Raw genomic sequence first — 21592 nt, forward strand, 5'->3', positions numbered from 1 at the left:
AGGTGTGGCTGAGGACTCATGACCACTTTGGCACTCGGCCTGCAGGAACTACATTCCATCGGAGAACTACAAACCAAAAATGCTATACTAAATTTTAAAAGTTAGCAGGGACCAATCCTTAGAGTATCCTAAGGCTTCTTCTGATGCTCAAAACACTGGAGCTTAACCACCGGACCATATTGCTGGTCGAAGACCAGAGTACTTTTTGCGATTCAGCACTGCGCCGCTTTAACTGACAATTGCGCGGTCGTGCGACGTGGCTCCCAAACAAAATTGGTGTCCTTTTTCCCCCCACAAATAGAGCTTTCTTTTGGTGGTATTTGATCACCTCTGTGGTTTTTAGTTTTTGCGCTAACAAAAATAGAGCGAAATTTTTGAAAAAAAATTAATTTTTAACTTGTTGCTGTAATAAATATCCCCCACAAATATATAAAAAACGATACGTATTCTACATATTTTTTGTAAAAAAAAAAAACGGAATAAGCGTTTGGTTTGCGCAAAAGTTATAGCGTTTACATAATAGGGGGTGTTTTTATTAATATTTTTTTTACTAGTAATGGGGGCGATCAGCGATTTTTTTTCGGTACTGCGACATTATGGCAGACACTTCGGACACTTTTGACACATTTTTGGGACCATTGGCATTTTTATAGCGATCAGTGCTATTGGATTGGATTACTATAAAAATGCCACTGGCAGGGAAGGGGTTAACACTAGGGCAGGGGTTAAGTTTGTCCCTGGGTGTGTTCCTACTGGGGGGGTGGCCTCACTAGGGGAAATCACTGATCTTCTGTTCATACATTGTATGAACAGGGTATCAGCATTTCCCCCCCTGACAGGACAGGGAGCTGTGTGTTTACACATACAGGTCCCTGCTCTGTAACGAGCGATCGCATGTGCCCGGCGGCGATCGCGCCCCTAGTTCCCTGCAAGAGAGCAGACGTAGAGCTATGGGCACTCGTACAGGAGAGCCAACCTGCCGCCGTAGAATGACGGCGGCAGGTCGGCAAGTAGTCAAGTCCGTTTTAATGTCTTTTCTTGGCATCCCCCCAATGGAACAATTAAATGACAAGCCCTCAAACACACCCCCTCCCAAGGTTTTTTTAAGTTTAAAATGTTACAGCTTTTTTTACTTTTGTAGTTCCCATGAAGCCAGAGTGCCAACATTGCCTAAGCCTGAGTGTGACAATAGGGGTACCTTTGGCAGGATGTAGAAGTGGTCAATTCCATCTGAAAGCCCATCACCTACTTTACACATTTTACTACTCCTGACTGCTACAACAGTCACCCATCCCCCATTTACAGACAACTGGTTAAGCGATACAATGCACTACAATGTCCATTATAACCTTGAATAGATCGCATCACCCAGCAGCTGTCTTGTAGCTTAAAACAATATTACAAGTCCAATATATCAGTCATTGCCAAATCACTGAATGTAGGGTTAGCAAGTTGCATCTGGCTACACAATTTGGGGGGAAAAAATATATTTAAATAAAAAACAAACCACGCCAAAAAAAATAAAAAAATAAAATAAAAGATATAATAACTTACTTTTCTGAGTTTTGACAGCTGCGGAAGCTTCGCCAGAGAAGAAAGTTCTACATTGGCCATGCTGAGGAATTCCAGCTCTTTCAACCCATCACTCAAACCCTCAATCTCTCCATTACTAGACCGGCAATTGTCTAAAACCAACTCCGTCACCTGTTCAGAAAAAAGAAGGATAAATGATGTTACTGCCAACAGGTGGAAGGCAGAAAATACAATGTAATCAGTTGACTTTTTCTGAATGTGAAATTAAATGAAGCCAATATTCATATTTGTGAAGAGTAAAGTCTTATACAAATTGGCACTTTAAGGTCGTTAGGGGGGAGGTGAAGTCAGATGTCACTCCAGTACTTTAAAGCGGAGTTCCACCTAAAAAATTGAACTTCCGCTTAATCCACTCCTTCCCCCTTACATGCCACATTTGGCATGTCATTTTTTTGGGGGGGTAGTTGGGGGTCAGGAGGAGTGGGACTTCCTGTCCCACTTCCTCCTTCCGCCGAGGGGTTGGTAAGGAGATTAGCTTAATCGCCTTATTGCAGCCCCTCCCTGTAGGCGAGCGCCTGTCCAATCGCTCACGCATGTGCAGTGGGTGCCCGGCCGTGAAGCCGATAGCTGTCACTGCCGGGTGCCCACACTAGGAATGTAGACGCCAGCCGGCGAGGAGCGGAGCCCCGGCCGGCGCGTCGCTGGAACCGTGGAGCAGGCAAGTGTGTTTATTAAAAGCCAGCAGCTACACTTTTTGTAGCTGCTGACTTTTAATAAACTTAAAAAAAAAGGCTGGAACACCCCTTTAAGGGCATAGTGGGGACCATCTTCATACCGGTAAAAGAAAAGAGTGATCAAGTTTTTTTTTTTTTTTTTTTTAATTACAAGATTTATATAGCACCAAAGGTTTGTTTTAACGGAGCAACAAAGTCAAGCTTTTGGAGGTTAGAATCTGCGACCACAATGTTGACATCTTAACATAGACCACAGGGCAGGCGGTTTCTTTCTGAACGGCGACCTGTGGCAATCCCAAGAAACCGCCATGTACATTGCCGTTTTGCCTCTGCTTGAAATGAAGACACCATTCCCAGCAACAGGTCCAGTGCATGAGCAGTCCATTGGCAGTGGTGAGAATATAGTAAATAAATTTACATAGTGATAGGATACAAAGAGAACACTGAGCGTGCACCAGTGTAGGGAAGGGATTAAAATAACCATATAAATGTGTCCCTCTTAGCAACCATATGTGCAGTTTTCTTCCCATGCTACCCCTTCTGCTACAAACAGAAGCCATACATACAGTTCTCCCTCTCTCACCACACGCCCCCTTCTGAATATCTATCTATCATGATATCATGGCTCAGCCTTACAACTGGCCAGAGCCTCCAAACGCAGAAGGAACACCACATAAAGATGGAAACCCTGTCAGTAATGACAGCCCACCACTAGATGGATTTACAGGGGAGACTTTCTAGCAATGACATTGATCTTGCGTATCACATTATGACATTGACTTGTGGGGGGAATGAATTTTTTCCCCCCAGACTTTACTACTGCTTTAAGCCCTGCTTCACACAATAGTTTCCCCAATGTTCAGTAGAATGTAAAAGATGTTATGCAGAGTAAATAGATACTAGGGGTGCAACGGATCAAAAAACTCACGGATCGGATCGATCCTCGGATCAGGAGTCACGGATCGGATCATTTTCGGATCAGCAAAAAAAAAAAAAAAAAAGTCCGTTTTTTCATTGGTCCAAAAAAAAAAATGTGTATGTATGTATGTATGTATGTATGTATGTATATTTTTTTTTTTTTGCTGTAAAAACATCAAGATTGTACTTTAAGTCCCAAACAGCCTCACCTGCTTCCTCTTTAATCCACCCCTGTGAATTGCTATTGTGCTCTTTTTTCCCCCCCTTTCCCCCCCCCCTCCTCTCACACCAGTGCTTCACTGCTAACATTCCCATTCAGCTTGCTAGAGCCCAGTGCACAGCGTGACACGCCTCCCCGGGGAGGCGTGTCACGCTGGGCTCTGGCAAGCAGACTGGCCGCCGCTCCGGAGCTAGGCCGAAGCCGGGGACTTTCCTAGGCCTAGGCTCCGGAGCGCTCCGCGGATCGCTGGGTGGCCCGTTCGGATCACGGATTGGTGACGATCCGTTACACCCCTAATAGATACCCAAAACGTCAGGCTTTAAAATGACACCCGCTCATGGAACATTTTACAGTTCTTCAAAATCTCCATAGGCGACGCTTAAACATTTTTAGATATTACTTTAGTCGAGGTCTAGTGATAGAATTATTGCTCTTGCTCTATAGATCACGTGATACCCAACACTTGTGGTTTGAACACCGTTTACATAAGTGGGCGTGACCTACATATGGGTTCACTTCTGCACACCAGCAGGGAGGAATGGAGCGCTTACATTTTTTTTTTTTTTTTTTTTTTTTTTTTTTTTACACACACCATCCTTTTATTTTTCCCCCACTTTTTCCTATTACAGGGAATGTAAACATCCCTTGTAATAGAGATAGATGACAGGTCCTCAGATCTGGGGTCAAGAACTGATGTCACTGCGGTCCTCCAAGGGCATAGAGACAAGGTAAGCCGAGTATAACCGGGATGTGGTGGGTGGTCATAACCCTCGCGCAAAACCAGCCATTTAAATTTTTTAAACTAGGGGGGGGGGGGGAATAGGGTTATGGTAGCTAGCTGCTCAAAAGTAATTACATAATCTTACTATGGGACGGTCAGCAGGTGTTGAGACGATTATGAAAATAGTTATTCAGCCCTAAAGTAATGTTACTTTGTATTGCATCTGAATGGTGGTTAAAAGCACTGGTCAGTGTGCCAGTTTCTCTTTACAGTAGCAGCTATAAGGCCCAGTTCACATGGGTGACCGACCCTCCATGGCAGTACACATAGGCCGTTTATTGGGGGTATTTTCTGCACCTCAAGGCTGCTCAGGTCTGTTTCCAGGGGTTTGTATGAGGGTAGCACCCCCAGTGTCTAAAGTGTGTAGGTATTCATATTGCATAGCTTTGGTAAATCTAAAGTTGGACAGATTGCATAGTGAGCCTTAATGGCCCATATACACGATCTGAAAATCGTACGAAAAATACAGCTTTCGTCGCGAGCGTACGGTAATTGGATTGTTCATACAGAGCTCTCGAGAGCCGATCACGACAATTCAGATATTCTATTGGACAAGCACAAAAATTCTTTGTGCGATACCAGATCGTACGATTTTCAGTACAGTTGTAATCCAAAAATATAATAGATACACAATATCACTTTCGATTAGGGCCGAAACTAATCGATTAAGCGACAACTAATCGATTATGAATCGATTACAATTTTCATAATCGATTAATCGGCCAGTAACATAATGGGGTAAAAAAATAAAACACGAAAATTAGCCCTTTATAGTTCAAAAAAGCAAATTGCTACTGTAAATATTACATTCACTGTCCCACAGTAAAAAAACGAACCCCTTACAGTAGCAATTATTTGCTCTTTTTGTACTTATTTGTTTTTTTAACCCCATTATGTTATTAAACATCTCAGGCCGGGGTCACACCTGTTTTTTGGTGCTTTTTTCAGAAACACGCTACAGTTCATTTATATGTTTTCCTTTGGGACACATTCACATCCATGATTATTTTTCAGCTGCTGCGTATTTGAAAAGGGCAAGGACGTTTTAACGTAAAACGGTGCTATTTTGTTTTTATTTGGTTCAATATACTTCAATGGAGAAGCTGCAGAAAAGCATGCAATGTGTTTTTGCGGCAAATTGTGTTTTGTAATCTGCCAAACAAATTGGCCCAAAAAAATGCTATATATTTTTTGCTAAGGCCATTATCCGATTAATCGAAACAATAATCGGCCAACTAATCGATTATAAAAATCATCGTTAGTTGCAGCCCTACTTTCGATTAATATTTTTTTCACTGTTGTGAATGAATTTCAGGACTTTAGTAACCCATTCATTTTCTACTTTTGTCTAGTAAGCGAAAAAGTCAGATGATCCGTTGTCCGATCTTTGGATCCTGTGTACGGGCCATAAGGCAACCAAAGACAAAAAAGTCACATACATTGTCAGTTCCAGAGACCAGAAGCAACCATAACATTGTATGCTAGCAATACACACTCTGTGCAACACTGAAAGCACCCTTGCTTTAGCTTCTGTCTCAAACCTGCTCTCTACAATAAGAAAGAGTTCACACCTATACCATATAATAAATTGCTACTATTCCTAAGAGTATTTCTGAGGTAGCTTCCCTTCCCTGATCTCAAACACATCTACAGCAAATGAAGGAGTCACAGGGCTTTTGTATCAAGTGACCTACATCCCGAAACATCTGCTGAGAGTAACAAGTCACTCGTACTGGTAGAAGCCGACAGCCGGCACACGGGGGCTGCAAGATGATCGCTTCAACAGCAGCTGTCCAAGCAAACAGGGGCATTATTAAAAGATTACCCTACCTCAAGCCACACACAAAACCATCAATGAGCAAGGCTGTGGAGATCAGTAGAGCCTTTTACTTTATAACAAAGACAGCTGAACTGCACACAAACCTTTAAATAGGAATCTATGAAGATCGGGAAATAGAAAGCGCTGTGACTGTTGACTCAAAACATGACATACATAGCACCAGCATCTACACATACAGTATCTCACACGAGTACACCCCTCACATTTTTGAAAAAATAAAATATTTTCATGTAACACTGAAGAAATTACACTTTGCTACAATGTAAAGTAGTGTGCACAACGTGTATAACAGTGTGAATTTTTTGTCCCTTCAAAAAACAGCCATTATGTCTAAAGCGAAACAAAAGTGAGTACACCCCCAAGGGACTGGTCACATCTAGGCATTTTTCTGCTGTAAGCCTCAGCTCTAAAAAAAAAAAAGCCCGTCCGTGCTCAGACCATACGCTGCACACTGCATCAAGTTGGTCTGCATGGCTGTCATCCCAGATGGAAGCCTTTGACATACAGCAAAGAATTCATGAATTAACAAGCAATTACATATACAGGCATACCCCGCTTTAAGTACACTCACTTTACATACACTCGCAAGGACCCACGAGTGTATGTAAAGTGGCTTACAAGTACTGTACAGACATTTTGCAGCCACAGTAGAAGGAGCTGAAGCTCCGAGAGCAAAGCCCGCCCTGTTCCAGTGTGCCCCTGACACCCCCACTACAGCCCCTGACCCCCCACTAGACCCTAGAAGTAAAAAAGGGTATTGTTTCACTTTAAGTAAATTTTCGTTTTACATAAATGCTTTGGTCCCGTTGTGTACTTAAAAGTGGGGTATGCCTGTAAATAAGAAAATAAATGCATGGCAATGTGTTTAGGTAAAAGAAACCGGCAGGTTTTAGTTGCTCGTAGATTAAACAGCAAAGTAGTTTGGAGCCAAAAAAGGAGGAAGCAGCGAGGGGGAGGAATGGTGTGACCTTACACATGTGACCCCACCTTCAGGGTGTGTACTAGAACAGCAGCCGGTTCAGTTGATGGATAAGAGCTCAATCGCCTTATCTATCTGTGCCAGTTCAACTAGTGACTGCAGCCAGCAGCCTTCTCTCTCTCTCCCCCCATAAGAGTCTTCATCACACAATTTACACCTCCGGCACACTTGTGTTTGCATCGATTGCTCAACTGGACTCTAAATCTTTATAAAGCTGGCAAGCTGAATAAACGCCTGTTTATTCTGGTCTAGTAATAGCCTTCAACAAGTGTGCAAAGGCACAACCACCCCTCAAAAAACGGAGGTTGCTGGCAGCCAATTAGATAATGGGTTTGTCATGCTGACCATGTCAACATTCTAATGCAAACATAAAAAAAAAAAAAAAAAAAAAACAACAAGATAACCAAAAAGCAACACCTTGGGCTAAAACCTGCAAGCCAAGCAATGGTACTACTATGCACAGCTGCACTGTACCTGCCAGTTTAGTAAATCTCCCCATTATCAAAGATATTGGGAGGAAAAAAAATGAAAACTCTGCAATTTTGGTCAGTAACTTGCGCTTCATGCACGCACGTGTGCACGGATTCAGACAAATGCACAGATTGCACCACTGACATTGCCAACCCCGGGAACATAAAGTCTAAAGAAGTAGATGCTCAAACAGGAGTAGTGTGTGCAAGAGGTCTAATGGGCGTACACAATCCAAATATCGGACGAAAAAGAATTGTACAATTTTTTGGCTTGTGTGTACACTACTTTTGAGAGTCGATCACAACAGTTCATCCGATATTATTCAATCGGACCAGCATGAATATTTTCCTCGTACAATACCAGATCATACGATTTTCGTTTAGTCAGTATAGTTGTCGTTCGAAAATACAATACATCACTTCCAAAATGTTTTTCTGTCGTACGATAGAGAGTGACTTTGTTACCCTATTCAATTTCTACTTGCGACTATCAAGCGAAAAAAAGTTGGACGATCTGTCGTATGATATTTAGATCGTGTGTACGGGCCATAAATGTGTTACAGAGGCGTGGCAACGTAGAAGCCTGTTACTCTGAACTGGGCACTTTCCCGGGCGTGCGCTTCTATTTTCAGATACTTGCACTTTAGTTATAGGTGTATTACAAAAGTACCCAAAGACTAAACAAAGGTCTAACCAGGGGTGCCCAACCAGTGGCCCAGAGCCCTCCGATGTGGCCCGCAACCTTTTGCTCTGGTATTGGGGTAGGCATAAGCCGATGCTTCATGTATAGCGACAACTCCTGTCACAGGTGGCATGGTACCAAATTATCTCTGGCTGGGACAGCAACAGCCCGCAGGTGCAGCGCAGATCACCTGCAGGTTACCTATACTGAGCCATAAACTTCTGTTATTACCTGTAGGTTGGTGCACCACACCTGCAGGATTTAATAGAAGTCTAAGTGCAGCCAACCCGCAGGTGCGCTGCACCCTCGGTGTGGGTACAACGCAGCGCATCAGTGTGAAAGCTGCCTTAGGCCCCTTTGACACGATCAGTCTGACCCAATTGGACCCTTTGTTCACCTCTATTGAGCCACAGATGTGGACAAAGACCTGTCGTCATCTGCCTGCTCTGTTCATTATGGCCCGCAATCAGTTACCAAGTCACTTAAGTGGCTCTCGCGATTCAAAAGGTTGGGAACCCCTAGTCTAAACTCATCTATAAAAGACATTCTAACAGACAGCCAAATATCTAGTTAGATTGCAGCTCAGATCTCAAGACAGCAAAACAGACTTTAGCTAGACATGAAGTTTTAACAACTGACCATTGTGTGCAAGGATTATGGACAGGCCTAAAATGACCCAAAGAGGTTCAGAAGTTTCATTTTATAGTGGCGCTGGTTGCTCACATGACAGACCGCCTCTCTCCTCCTCCTCCTCCCAGCTGACGTCAGTGGGGGTTTCTTGACCCCTCCCTCTGTAGCTGTCAGACTGGGAGAGGAGAGAGGCGTTCGATCAGCACTATACAATTTGGTATAGAACAGCTTATTTTAACAAGACCACATCAGTTAATGTAATAGAGGAGATTATAGAAATGACACTGGCTCAGCCACTTTAAAGTGGCACTTTACTCAGAAAATTAAGTCCCGATAGATCACTTTAGGTTGGCCCTTTTGCAGGTGTAGCCATTTAAATTAGAAATAAGTGCCTATACCAGAGGTAGGCAACCTCGGCACGCCAGCTGTGGTAAAACTACAAATCCCATAATGCCTCTGCGAGACATACCTGAGATTGTCAGGGTCTTACAACGTCTAATGGAACTTGTAGTTTCACCACAGCTTGAGGGCCGAGGTTGCCTAGCCTATACTGTTTAATATCCAGTAATGCGCCATCTCACTCTGCACATGCTTGGTTAATTATTGGCACCGTGCCTAAAACGTAGAGGCCGATCTGCTGACAGCCTAAAGATTTACTGCTGCTCTGAGCTTTAGCAAAATGGCAGCCTGCAGCAAAGAGAAACAGAAGCAATGTTGGAGGCAATTAAACAGCCCACACTAATTGTGGTGTGGTAGCATAATTAATGTGGAATGCATGATCCTTGCTAAAAAAATATTTTGTATCAATTGCTTATGGGTAAATTTACACTTTAAAGTGGGAGTTCCAAAAAACAAAACAAAAAAAAAAACCCTCCACTTTTTGGAATCCTCCCCCCCTCCAGTGTCAAATTTGACACCTTTCAGGGGGGGGGGGGAGCAGATACCCGTGTAATACAGGCATTTGCTCCCACTTCCAGGCATACATCACCACGGTACCTATGCCATCTACTCTGTGCTCCCCCCCCCCCCCCCCCGCTGTCTCCTGGGAGACACAGGTCCCAGAAGACAGCAGGGTCTAGTGAGGACACACAGCGCCACATGCACAGTATGTAACCAGGAAGATAATCGCAAAGGCTTCACTTTCCTATTCCCTTACAAAGGATGGCGGCTGTAGCCCGCCGAAGGACAGATCAGCTTCAGCTGCCGACATCGCAGGCACCCTGGACAGGTAAGTGTCCATATATTAAAAGTCAGCTGCTGCAGTATTTTTAGCAGATGGCTTTTAATTTCTTTTGTCAGCGGACCCCCGCTTTAAGGCTCAGCTTTGGGTGGTAAAAACTGACCTACAGCAGACTTTTTATAAACAGCGTCAGGGTCAAAGAAGAGCATCAAATCATAATTCATCTTACTAAGGTGTGACTAGTAGAGGGCAGATTTTATGGGTACTGCAGGAATGTGCTATACAATGAGCCCTGCAATGGCAACACATCACGGCCAAACGTACAATCTGCCATTATCTCAAACATAAGCCAACTATAATCAGCATATCCTGGATAGACAAGCTGGCCATACACTTGGCTCTAGAGAGGTTTAGTTAGTAATTAGATTCCTCCATCCATGCTAAACAGCACAGATAAACAAAACTCCTGCTGTAGCCATCAAAATATCAGAACAGCGCCTGAATCTGATTGGATGCCATGTTGTTCAGCCAACAATTTTAAGCCCAGCTCCTTAGATATTTCAATGGAAGAATGTCAGGCAGGAGGGTGCTGATAGGGCCACCCACAGAGCAAATTTCAGACGGCTGATTAGGAACCGGATGAAATTTTGTTCTTCTGTGTGTCTAGCCACCTCCTCTGATACGCTATACTATCCTTTTGATACAGTAGTCCGAGTCATCCTTTATTAGAGGTTGGCTATGTAAACAGATAAGGATGAATAACCCATTAGAGAAGCACATTCACAGCCAATAGCCAGAACAAGCAGGACGCTGTGCTCACCATTAATAACGGCTGGTTCTATATGTAATAGAGACACACCAAACATCACTAAGCTACCCTTGGATCAAAAAACACATTTAGAAAAAAAAATATGAAAGTGAAAAACAAACAACGCTACACACTAGAAAGATAAAGGGGAAGTCCAAGTAGTTGTGGACGTGAAGTTCAACAAAAACCTTCTATAAAAGCATATACCAGTTGGTCAGGAGCAGGGTTGGAGTCCCAGTGAAGTTTTATTGTCCACTGCCAAGGGACATTCATCTTCTTCCTGGTGACCATTCTCTCTGGTAATGAAAGCGAGAGGATCCAGAGTTTTGCAGGAAGTCAGCACAACATAGGAGGGGGAATCTTCCAATGGAGGTCACTTGTTCTCAAGGCATCAGTGCAATTCTAACTTAAAGCGGGAGTTCATCCAATTATGTTTTTTTTTTTCTTCAGGAGAAGGGGACTTCCTGTCCCACTTCCTCCTTCCGCCGAGGGGCTGCTAAGGCGATACGTCTTATCGCCTTTTGGCAGCCCCTCCCTGTAGGCGATCGCCTAGGACATGTGACAGGTCCTAGGCGATCGCCTGTCCAATCAAACAGCGCCGGGCCGCGTGCGCATGCGCAGTGGGTGCCCGGCAATGAAGCCGAAAGCTGTCACGGCCGGGTGCCCACAGTGACAATAAAGACGTGGGGGGGGGGGAGGAGCGGAGCCCCGGCCGGCGCTGGAGCAGGTAATTGTCAGTTTATTAAAAGCCAGCAGCTACACTTTTTGCAGCCGCTTACTTTTAATAAACTTAAAAAATGGGTGGAAAACCCCTTTAAACTGATGATCTCATTTCCTGTTTTGTCAAGGAAGTGGGAAAAAAAATCTGCATAACTGGACACAGCAAAAGGAATTAAGAAATGGCCAGGTGTTATAACCCATTTCCTAAACTTGAAAAACAAATATACATTTTTCCTTTTAGTTTCAGTCGTGCCATATACATAAGGAAGGGCAAAATTCTGGCATAAAGACCACAAACCTGTGTTTCAGAGTGAGCGACTTGTATAGCGCTACAAATGCAAACTAAATCTCTTCAAAATGTCAACATATATATTCTCCTGTTCATTCCACCCACAGGGGGAACCAAGCTCTCCTGCAGGGTCCCCCCCTGGAGCCACACCCTGACACATGTTGGTCCCAGCAGAGAGGAGGGACCAGCTCTACGAGAGTGGGGCTGGATGTGGGGAAAAAAATAAATAAAAATGGGACATGTAGACAGTTTGCACACTTCAGAAGTCCAGGAAAGTGCCGCAAAGACAGGGCTGTACAACATTTAAGCAGACGAATGTAAGACTAAAGACAAAATACTGCTACATAGAATAGCAATGGTTGAAGTTGACCTTCGTTCTTTCACCCCCAGAAGCCCTTTCACACCGAGCTGCCTGAGCATCGGCGGTAAAACGCCACTATTTTCAGCGACGCTTTACCCGTCGGATTTGCGGTGCTTTCCGGCTGCTAGTGGGGCGGTTTCACCGCCCCTGCTAGCGGCCAACACAGGGCAAAAACTGCCCGCAGAGCACCCCTAAAGCAGCTTTTTGTCTGCACTACCCATTGATTTTAATGGGCAGGAGCAGTGGGTTCACCGCTCCAAAGAAGCTGCTGACAGGACTTTTTTTGACGCCCTGCCAGCGCACCACTTCAGTGTAAAAGCCCTCAGGCTTTCACACTGGAGTGAATGGAGCAGCTGTTTAAGGGGGTTTTGCAGGTGCTATTTTAATGCTATAGCACCTCCAAAACCCCCCAGTGTGAAAGGTGTCCAAGTACTTGTGACCCCCTAACATGCCACATTTGGCATGTGATTTTTTGGGGGGCGTGCGGAAACCTAGTTTTTACAGCTCCCACTTCCTCTCCTGGTGCAGAGCGGCAGTTCACCTCTGCTACCCTCCCTGAAAACTTCTGGAACACGTCCCAGAAGATTGCCCAGCCATTCACAACACGCAGCATGGCTCATGCATGCGCAGTGTGTGCTCCCGGCTGTGAAGTGCCAGGCGCCCACACTAGCAAAGCCGGTGCCACAGTTTCAGGCAGCGCGTTTCAGGCGCCCACACTAGCAAAGCCAGTGCCACAGTTTCAGGCAGCGCGTTTCAGGCAGGCCCCAATGACAGCTCCTGATCCTGCATGTAACAGCGGACTATATCAGACAGCACAGGATTCATGAGGCGCGCATGTTTTTTTTTAGGATAATGCAGTGAGCAGGGCAAGAGGAGAAAAAGCCACTGCTGGAAGTCTGGGCACCATCTTGGAACACCTCTAGTTTACACCAGAGGCATCTCTGAATGGAGGAAGCACCAGCCCACCAAACCAGAAATGCATCACCGCCACTGCTGAAAGTGACAACCCAGACTTGTAGGATTTCCAGCGCACTGACATGAGTGCCAATCCCGACGAGAGTGACCATTCAGCAGCTGCCAGGACTGCCATCCTATGTCTGGCCCTAGGACTCCAAAGCAGGTGCCGCCGCTGGAAGCCATGCCCCATCAACATCTTGGGATACCCAACACATGGATCACCACCTGGAAAGAGGCAACTGGAGTAATTCAACAGCAGAGAGCGTTATCCAGGAAAGATCAGGGATGCGCCTAGATAAGGGGGGAACAAGGACCTTACCCACAACAGGAAGGCTAGTCCACCCAAGAGGCAGGCAACCGAGAAGAAAAAATAAAACAGACACCTTCTTGGAGGGTCAGATACACAATAACTGAGGGGGGCTTTTTAAAGTGGAGTTCCACCTTAATTTAGCATTCTGCTATGCTGAACTAGCACTTCTGCCTCTTCCTGCACCAAGGTCATCTTCTTCCCCGTCCTCCGTTGTGGTGTCTTCTGGTGAATGGGGCACACTGCCTTCTGGGAACTGTGTGTATCCCAGGAGGCAGCCACCCATTCACAAAGCGCTGTGTGAGTGGCGCATGCGCAGTAAGAAACTGCTTCACTGCCTGTTTCCCTTAGTCAGGATGGAGGCGCCAGGACCGAGCAATCGCCGTCGGGGGCCCATCATCGCGGGCGCTTAGGACAGGCAAGTGTCCTTAGTAGCTGTTGACTTAAGAAAAAAAAATTGCGGGTGGAATCCCGCTTTAAGCTTTTGTAGAATTGTAATTTCTGTAGAGGGCGGAGCAGACCATTTTCCAGGGCAGCAATAAGATGCTTTGGGGGGGGGGGAAAAAAATGGGAGGAGTGAAGTTCAAGAGTGACAGAACTAAAGTGGATAACACTTCATACAGTGGTGGTTTAATTCACCAGAAACTCCAAGTGTGAAGCACAGTGACCCGACGACATCTCAGACTGCTCTACCCCAGTGCAGGGAAATCCTGACTGCTCTTTACACTCATCCCCGGGCCATAGTCAAAAGACAGCCTCAAGGTGGCTCCATAAATCCAGGAGGACGTCTTTTGACGGCCAATGGGAGGCACACACACCCGGCGCGTCCCCAATGCGCATGACTGGCGGCCACGATGGCCGCCAGGTACCCGCGATCGGCAATGACAGAGCAGGGACGTGGAGCTCTGTGTGTGTACACACAGAGCTCCACGTCCTGTCAGGGAGAGGAGACAGATGCTGTGTCCCTTGTACATATATGCTGTGTCCATTGTACATAGGGACACAGCATTGGTTACCTCCCCAGTCAACACACACACACGGAATACATTTAACCCCTTCCCTGCCAGTCACATTTATATTGTAATCAATGCATGTGTATAGCACTGTTCGCTGTATTAATGTGAATGGTCCCAAAAATGTGTCAAAAGTGTCCGCCGCAATATCACAGTCCTGACAAAATTTGCAGAGCACTGTATTTCTAGTAGACCTGCATGATTAATCGTGAAGAGAATCGCGATTTCGATTCTCCTCCTCCGCGATCTCCCCTCAGAATGACCGACGATTCTCCTACATGTCACCGCCATCACGGTAACCAGTGTGGAACGCAAATGCCGCCGACATCGAAACCGACGTCAGCAGCCTGCGCCGCTGGATAGATGCCTGAGCTCTCACAACAGTAGTTTGTATCCATGCGCCACCCAGTGGTTGCCGGCGATACTGCTTCTGATGTATTAAACCTTCTCACAGTTCTGTACAACTGTGTGTATCCATGCGCCACCCAATGGTTGCTGGCAGTACTGCTTCTGATTTATAAAAAAAGAGACCAGTGATATGTCTATAATGTTAAAGACCATATAACTCCTATGAAAAAATCAGAATCAAAGTTTTATTCTGCTTTTTTCATAGGAGTTATATGATCTTTAACATTATAGACATATCACTGGTCTCTTTTTTTATATATTCATATTTTCAGATAAATCACAGGTTTATTTATTAATTTTTTTTTGGGGGGGGGGGTTTTGGCATTACATTTTTGAGAATCGTGATCTTTTGTCTAAGCAAAAGAATCGTGATTCTCATTTTGACCAGAATCGTGCAGCCCTAATTTCTAGTAAAAATTTTTTTTTAAAAAGTCAGAATTCTATCCTTTATTTTGTAGCCACTATAGCATTTGTGCAAACCAATCACTATACTGCTTATTGCGTTTTTTTTTTTTTTTACCAAAAATATGTAGAATGCCTATCGGCCTAAACTGAGAAAAAAAAAACTTTTAATAAAAAAATGGGATATTTATTATAGCAAAAAAGATTGTGTTGTATTTAAAAATTGTCACTCTTGTTTATAGCACAAAAAATATAAACCGCAGAGGTTATAAAATATCACCAAAAGAAAGCTCTATTTGTGAAAAAAAAAGCCAATTTGCTTGGGGGGCACGTCACACAATTTTAATTTAAAGTGACGCAGTGCTGAAAGCTGAAATTTCGCCTGGGCAGGAAGGTGGTATATGTGCCCAGTAAGCAAGTGGTTAATAGCAGTATGTGTGCTTTTGAGAGCTTCCAATCTATAAGGATTGGTGGAGACGAGATGTGAAGTTTGGGGGGGCAGTGTGTGTTTTGCCACGTCTTGAAAACTGTGGCAAGGTTCAGTTTTGGACGATGTCACCGATTTTCTACTCCAGAAAAATAAAAGCGTGTGTAAAAAATATATAAACGCACATATACACACACTCACTGCTGTCAATCAAATCTAATGACGCCAAGTGTATGACGCAGCCAAGTCTATAGACAGTGTATCACAGAGGAGCGCACCCGCAAGATAGCCCCCCTCAGGATACAGCTTCCCACTATGGGGGGTCATCTAATACGGGGGAGGAGCCGCGAGGTGACTTGAGGCCTTTGTAAAAAACAAACGGCGCAGTGGAAGTATGACATGTTATTTAAAAAAATAAAAAAATTAACCCATAGTATCACTGGTTGGACTTCATATTATATGGTTTTGATAAAGCTAAAGACAAAAATCTGCAGAAAATCTTATAGTGTGTGTGTATGGGGCTTTACCCTCATCTCCAGATTTCTATTGTACCTGCACTGTATCCCTATATAGTAAAAAGTGCCGCACAAACCACCTTCACATACAAACATGTACACCTGTCACACAGTATAATCCATTCACACACATGAAAGGGTTATTTACTAAAACTGAATTGTGCAAAATCTGGCACAACTGTGCACAGTAACCAATCAGCTTCCAGGTTGTCAAAGCTTAATTGAACAATCTGACGTTGGAAGCTGATTGGCTCCCATGTACAGCTACACCAGATGAGGAGAGCTCCAGTTTTAGTCAAATGAACCCCGAGGTGTCACACGTGCATTTGTGTGCTACAAGCAGAGAGCTGTCCATTCATGTCACAAACAGTAGAAGGGTCTTAAAGGGGCATTAAATACCAGGATTGCATTACATACAGAGTGCAGAGTTCAGGGGGGGGGGGGGGGGTTACACACAGAGTGCAGAGCTGTCACTTGTAAACACAGAAACCAAACTTCTGTGATTATGGTGAGTGGGCACCAAAGGGTTTGAGTCAGAGGTGGTGGAACTGAGTTCCCCCTGAAAAAAAGTAAATTATATATATATATATATATATATATATATATATATATATATATACACATATATACATATATACATATATACATATATACATACATACATACACACACACACACACACATCACCTCTAAATTATATATATATATATATATATATATATATATATATATATATATATATATATATATATATATATATATATATATATATATATATATATATATATATTACAATACATACACACTGTATACACTAACCCCCATAGTGTACAGTACAATGTATAGACAGGGGGGAGTATACAGATAAAGGGATTTGATGTTTGTGTGGGGGCAATCTGTGGACCCCTGATGACATGGGGGTGATGTGGGGGACCGCTGACAACATGGGGACCCCCAGATGATGTGGTTGGACACCTAATGAAGGGGACCTCCTGACGACATGGAGGACCCCCTGAGGGGTGTTGACATGAGGGACCCCAAGATGCTGTGGGCACCACTGACATGAGGGTGATGTGGGGGGACCCCTAACATGGGGACCCGCTGAAGGGTGATGACATGGGGGACCCCAAGGTGCTGTGGGCACCACTAATGACATGAGGGTGATGTGGGGGGACCCCTAACATGGGGACCCGCTGAAGGGTGATGACATGGGGGACCCCAAGGTGCTGTGGGCACCACTAATGACATGAGGGTGATGTGGGGGGACCCCCTGAGGGGTGACAACATGGGGGACCCCAAGGTGCTGTGGGCACCACTAACAACATGAGGGTGATATGGGGGACCCCTAACACGGGGACCCCCTGTGGGGTGATGACATGGGGACCCCAAGGTGCTGTGGGCACCACTAATGACATGAGGGTGATGTGGGGGATGACATGGGCACACCCTGAGGGGTGATGACATGGGGGACCCCAAGGTGCTGTGGGCACCACTAATGACATGAGGGTGATGTGGGGGACCCCTAACATGGGGACCCCAAGGTGCTGTGGGCACCACTAATGACATGAGGGTGATGTGGGGGGACCCCTAACATGGGGACCCCCTGATGATGTGGGTGGACCCCCTGAGGGGGACCCCAAGGTGATGTGGGCACCACTAATGACATGAGGGTGATGTGGGGGACCCCTAACATGGGGACCCCAAGGTGCTGTGGGCACCACTAATGACATGAGGGTGATGTGGGGGGACCCCTAACATGGGGACCCCCTGGTGATGTGGGTGGACCCCCTGAGGGGGACCCCAAGGTGATGTGGGCACCACTAATGACATGGGGGTGATGTAAGGACACCCAATGAGGTGATGTGCCCCCCCCAATAAGGGTGCCCCCTGATGAGGCGATGACGTGGGGGACCCCCGAGAAGGGGTGGGCCCCTGCTGAGAGGTGATGTTGGGGAACACCCTGATGGATGTGAGGTGATGAGGGGCCCCTGATGTGAGGTGATGAGGGACACCTCCTCCTCCACACACGGAAAGTTTCCTCCTCGTGCTCGGAGATGAACTCTTCCCTCACTCCCCGGAGGAGCCATGTGGGGCCCCTTAGTGTAGTATTGTGTCCCCCCCGGTGGTGGTAATGTGTGTGGGGGGCGGTAATTATCTCACCTCAGCCGGGGCTCTGTTCCTCAGCTCCAGGGCGATGCGCTTCTTCATCTCCATCTTCCCGGGCCAACCTTCCGAGGGGTCACACCGGACAGCTGCACACCCGACGGTCACAAGGCGGGCCTCACCGGACCAAAGACGTCGGCTGAAGTCCTATAAAAGCGATTAGGGGCGACCTGTACCGAACAATCCCCGCCAACTGCCCGCCCTCAATACACAGCTCCCTTCTCCCTCAATGGCCGCTCACCGACTGAGACTCCATTACACGGCACAGACAACCCCTCAGAAACGGCTACGCCCCTTCTCCCGTTCCATTGGCGCGCAATTGCCCCGCCCGCGCAGCCATTGGACCGAAGGAGCGTCAGTCGAACCCTCGGTGGGAGGTTCTAGGTTCCGTGGCGTCCATTGGCTTTGGGAGCGAGCGCAGTTAATTTCCATTGGCCGCGGGCGCTGTCCGTCAGGCATGAGGGAGGGGGAGGGAGCGTCCGTCGTCGTCGTCTCAGTCGGGCGTCATGGCTTTGTTTTTTTTTCTTTCGGCGCTTTCGCGCCCTATTTTAGGTCAGGGAACCATAGAGAGAGGCGGGAAGGGGGGTAAGGAGGGCTTTTGTCGTGGCTGAGGTGAAATTCAAGATCATGGTGATCAAAGAAAATGGTGGAAGTTAATAAAAAAAATACATAATATGCAATAAAATCCAAACGTGTTACACCGAGGCCCAGTTCTCATCTGTGCACCACACAAAGGTGTGTTTTTCACACTTTTTTGCACCTAAGCCGTCCCATTCACTTGAATAGAGTTCCCTATGCACAACAAACACACCAAAAGAAGCTCCAGAACCGTTTCTAGCATTAAATGCGTTTTTATTTACTGCGTCTTTGGCCATACAAGAAAATATTAATTTGCTGGCAGTCATTTTGGTTACCATGAACAATTAATTGCACCACAAGCACTATGCACATTGGCCTCAGAACATACATAGAAAGATACACTTCCCGGAACCCATAAATATGGATGGAGTCAGGAAACAGAACTACCTACACAACACAAGGCTGATGTAGAAGGCCTAGGCCCGCCCTCGGGAGGATTGGTAGAACGTGCCCTCAGAAGGTTCAAAATACGCGCTATTAACCACTTAAGCCCCGGACCTTTAGGCAGCTAAATGCCCAGGCCAGGTTTTGCGATTCGGCACTGCATCGCTTTAACAGACAATTGCGCGGTCGTGCGACGTGGCTCCCAAACAAAATTGGCGTCCTTTTTCCCCCACAAATAGAGCTTTCTTTTGGTGGTATTTGATCACCTCTGCGTTTTTTATTTTTTGCGCTATAAACAAAAATAGAGCGACAATTTTGAAAAAAATTCAATATTTTTCTACTTTTTGCTATAATAAATATCCCCCAAAAACATATATAAAATGTTTTTTTTCCCTCAGTTTAGGCCGATACGTATTCTTCTACCTATTTTTGGTAAAAAAAATCGCAATAGGCGTTTATCGATTGGTTTGCGCAAAATTTATAGCGTTTACAAAATAGGGGATAGTTTTATTGCATTTTTATTAATTATATATTTTTTACTACTAATGGCGGCGATCATCGATTTTTTTCGTGACTGCGACATTATGGCGGACACTTCGGACAATCTTGACACATTTTTGGGACCATTGTTATTTTCACAGCAAAAAATGCATTTAAATTGCATTGTTTATTGTGAAAATGACAGTTGCAGTTTGGGAGTTAACCACAGGGGGCGCTGTAGGAGTTAGGGTTCACCTAGTGTGTGTTTACAACTGTAGGGGGGTGTGGCTGTAGGACTGACGTCATCGATCGAGTCTCCCTATATAAGGGATCACTCGATCGATGCAGCGCCATAGTGAAGCACGGGGAAGCCGTGTATACATACGGCTCTCCCCGTTCTTCAGCTCCGGGGAGCTATAAACGAATAGCCGCGCCGTCGTCCCGGATCGCTCCCCACGGGAATCCGACCGCCGCATGTAGGGGGGTCCCGATCGGACCCCCCACCCGCTAGAAGGCAAGGACGTACATGTACGCCCATTTGCCTGTACGTGCCATTCTGTGGACGTACATATACATGCGGCGGTCGGGAAGTGGTTAAATGCTGCACCCCATCCAGAAGTGCCACCGTTTATCTAGAAAGCTGCCCATAATGACTGCTGCAAAAGCGCCGTGCAAAAGAAAGAAGGTCACCAACCCTTTGTTGTAGAGCAGAGTTTCTCAACCATTTTTCAGTCACAACGCATATTGAAAGTATAGTCCAGGATGAAATTCATTTAACATCAGAACTCCTCCATCACATCAGAGGTCCCCCTTCATATAAGAGATCCACTATCACATCAGAGGTCCCCCTTTACATCAGAGCTCCTCTATCACATCAGAGGTTCTCCATCACATCAGAGGTCCCCCATCACATAAGAGCTCTACTATCACATCAGAGGTCCCCCTTCACATCAGAGCTCCTCTATCACATCAGAGGTTATCCATCACATTAGAGGTCACCCTTTACATCAGAGCTCCTCTATCACATCAGAGGCCCCTCTTCACATCAGTGCCCCCCATCACATCAGAGGTTCCCCATCACATCAGAACTTCTCCATCACATTAGAGGTCTCCCTTCACATCAGAGCTTCTCCATCACATTAGAGCTTCGTCACCACATCAGAGGTCTTCTTTACATCAGAGGTCCTCCATCACATAAGAGGTCCTCCATCACATAAGAGGTCCTCTATCACATAAGAGGTCCCCATCACATCAGAGGTTCTCCCATCACATCAGAGGTCCCCCTTCACATCAGAGCTTCTCCATCACATCAGAGCTTCTTCATCACACCTGAGGTCCCCCATTACATCAGAGGTCCCTCTTCACAACAGTGCCTCCCATCACATAAAAGGTCCCCCATCACATCAGAACTTCTCCATCACATCAGAGGTCCCTCTTCACAACAGTGCCTCCCATCACATCAGAACTTCTCCATCACATTAGAACTTCTCCATCACATCAGAACTTCTCCATCACATCAGAACTTCTCCATCACATCAGAGGTCCCTCTTTACATCAGTGCCCCCCATCACATCAGCGGTCCCCCATCACATAAAAGGTCCCCCATCACATCAGAACTTCTCCATCACATCAGAGGTCCCTCTTCACAACAGTGCCTCCCATCACACCAGAACTTCTCCATCACATCAGAACTTCTCCATCACATCAGAACCTCTCCATCACATCAGAACTTCTCCATCACATCAGAGGTCC

At 45.7% G+C, this 21592-nt stretch overlaps 1 protein-coding gene across 2 annotated transcripts in view; it reads right to left on the reverse strand.

Annotated features, from left to right (window-relative positions):
- The window catches only part of ANP32E (acidic nuclear phosphoprotein 32 family member E), a 30051-nt gene extending 11435 nt beyond the window's left edge, over positions 1–18616 (reverse strand). Inside the window, exons 1-2 of one of the 2 annotated variants that reach the window (XM_040332957.1) lie at positions 18335–18616; positions 1555–1704 (exon numbers count right to left, since the gene is read on the reverse strand). In XM_040332957.1, coding sequence (XP_040188891.1) covers positions 1555–1704; positions 18335–18388 — 204 coding nt within the window. In that variant the 5' untranslated portion in view covers positions 18389–18616. The remainder of the gene's footprint in view (positions 1–1554; positions 1705–18334) is intronic. The other variant, XM_040332956.1, reaches the window with a different exon arrangement.
- Positions 18617–21592: the final 2976 nt, after the last annotated feature.

This window comes from Rana temporaria, chromosome 13 (assembly GCF_905171775.1).
Source record: "Rana temporaria chromosome 13, aRanTem1.1, whole genome shotgun sequence".
Taxonomy (NCBI): Eukaryota; Metazoa; Chordata; class Amphibia; order Anura; family Ranidae; genus Rana; species Rana temporaria.